Genomic DNA, 1,752 nt, shown 5'->3' with positions numbered 1-1,752 from the left:
AATAGCATAGCAATAAAAGATAAAATAGAAGGTTTTAGGTAACCCATGGTAAAATTAAATGTAAATTTAAAAAAAAAATGAATAGAAAAGAATTGCATGAAATTGAAGTCAAGCACCTTTCAATAAAAGGGATCTCATATGAAAACTCACAGGAAATGAAAAACTTTGTAAATTCACCAGTTTTTCAGAAGACTTGTATAGTTGTAGTTTGATGATTATCTGATGATGCTGATTAACAAACATCATAAAACAACTCTTTTCATTCTAGCTGTCTGAGATGGGAACTTCAGACAATGCACTTCTTGTCTCTAGTTCTATGCCCATTGTAAGAATTCAAAGTGAATAAAACAATTCTTAAACTTACCTTTTCTCACTCACCAAAGACTTCCCTCCACTGTTATCACGTATCACTATTATATCTGCTTCTGACACAATTTTGCTACAACTCTAACCCTGATTTGCCTGGTTTTCACACAATAAACAATTGGGTTCATCAGTGGAGGTACAAGTAAGAGAACATTTGCCATGAGTACATTAATGAGGGGAGAGACATGCTGGCCGAAGCGATGGACAATGGCCAGGTTGATGATTGGCAGATAGAAGATAACCACAGTACAGATGTGTGAAACACAAGTATTGAGGGCCTTGAGCTGCTCCTTTTGGGATGCAATTCCCAGCACAGTCTTGAGGATCAAGATGTAAGACACAACAATGAACATGAAGTCTACCATAAGGCAGAGTGCCCCAAAAAAGCCATAGATGATATCGATTCGGTTGTCAGAACAGGACAATTTCATGACATCCTGGTGGAGGCAGTAGGAATGGGATAGCTGGCTTTTCTTACAATATCTCAAGCTTCTCAGAGTGAAGGGGAAGGGTAGAACCAGGAGGATACTCTTAAAGGAGAACACCATTCCTATTTGGGCAACTCGGACTGATGTAAGGATGGAGCTGTATCGCAGAGGGTTGTGGATGGCTAAGAAGCGGTCAAATGACATGATCAGGAGGATTGAAGACTCCAGTGCTGTGAATCCATGGATGAAGAATTCCTGGGCAAAGCAGGCATTGGCTGAAATTTCAGGAGCATTGAACAAGAAGATCCTCAACATGGTAGGCAGAGAAGACAAAGACAAACCCAAGTCAGACAGGGACAACAGAGAAAGGAAATAGTACATAGGCTCATGTAAGGAGGGCTCTGTCTTGATGATGAAAATGATGGTGCAGTTTCCCAGAATAGCAATAAGATACATGCTGCAAATAGGGATAGAGATCCAGATGTGTGCATGTTCTAGCCCTGGCATCCCAACCAAGAGGAAGGTGGTGATTTCAGCATATGATGTGTTGGTAATGGCCATGATGTATTCAGAAGGCTCTGCAATGAAATGTACAGGCACTTATGTTAGGAAAATACAAAATTCTGGAAATTTTGCAGGAAAAAAAAGCAACATTGGAATTTATGGGTTCTTTAATTCTTTTTGAAAGAACAGAGAATTCTTGTAGCTGTCATATGGAGACAAATGAATGCCACATTAGACTAGAATCTCCCTGTGTCATAAATTGGGGAAATTATTTTTGGCCATGTTTTTCCTGTACAAAAACTAAAACTGATTTTTTTTATGAAGATATGTATTTGATTTCATTTTCCCTGTAAAATATCAGTAAACCTAAATTAATTAACCTGGAGTTCTACTATTTCTTGCTTTTAGATCCTACAGAAGATGGACCTGCAGGCAGGTGTAATTTCTAGAATGA

At 38.6% G+C, this 1,752-nt stretch overlaps 1 protein-coding gene across 1 annotated transcript; it reads right to left on the bottom strand.

Annotated features, from left to right (window-relative positions):
- Positions 1-413: 413 nt before the first annotated feature.
- Positions 414-1,355, bottom strand: Or51a4 (olfactory receptor family 51 subfamily A member 4). The gene has a single exon (XM_027942766.2). The coding sequence runs from the start codon at positions 1,353-1,355 to the stop codon at positions 414-416; it is 942 nt and encodes a 313-aa protein (XP_027798567.2).
- Between the last annotated feature and the right edge of the window lie 397 nt (positions 1,356-1,752).

The sequence above is a fragment of the Marmota flaviventris genome, chromosome 9, assembly GCF_047511675.1.
Source record: "Marmota flaviventris isolate mMarFla1 chromosome 9, mMarFla1.hap1, whole genome shotgun sequence".
Taxonomy (NCBI): Eukaryota; Metazoa; Chordata; class Mammalia; order Rodentia; family Sciuridae; genus Marmota; species Marmota flaviventris.
The sequence above is the reverse complement of the archived record's forward strand: the minus strand, read 5'-3'. Positions and strand labels throughout refer to the sequence as shown.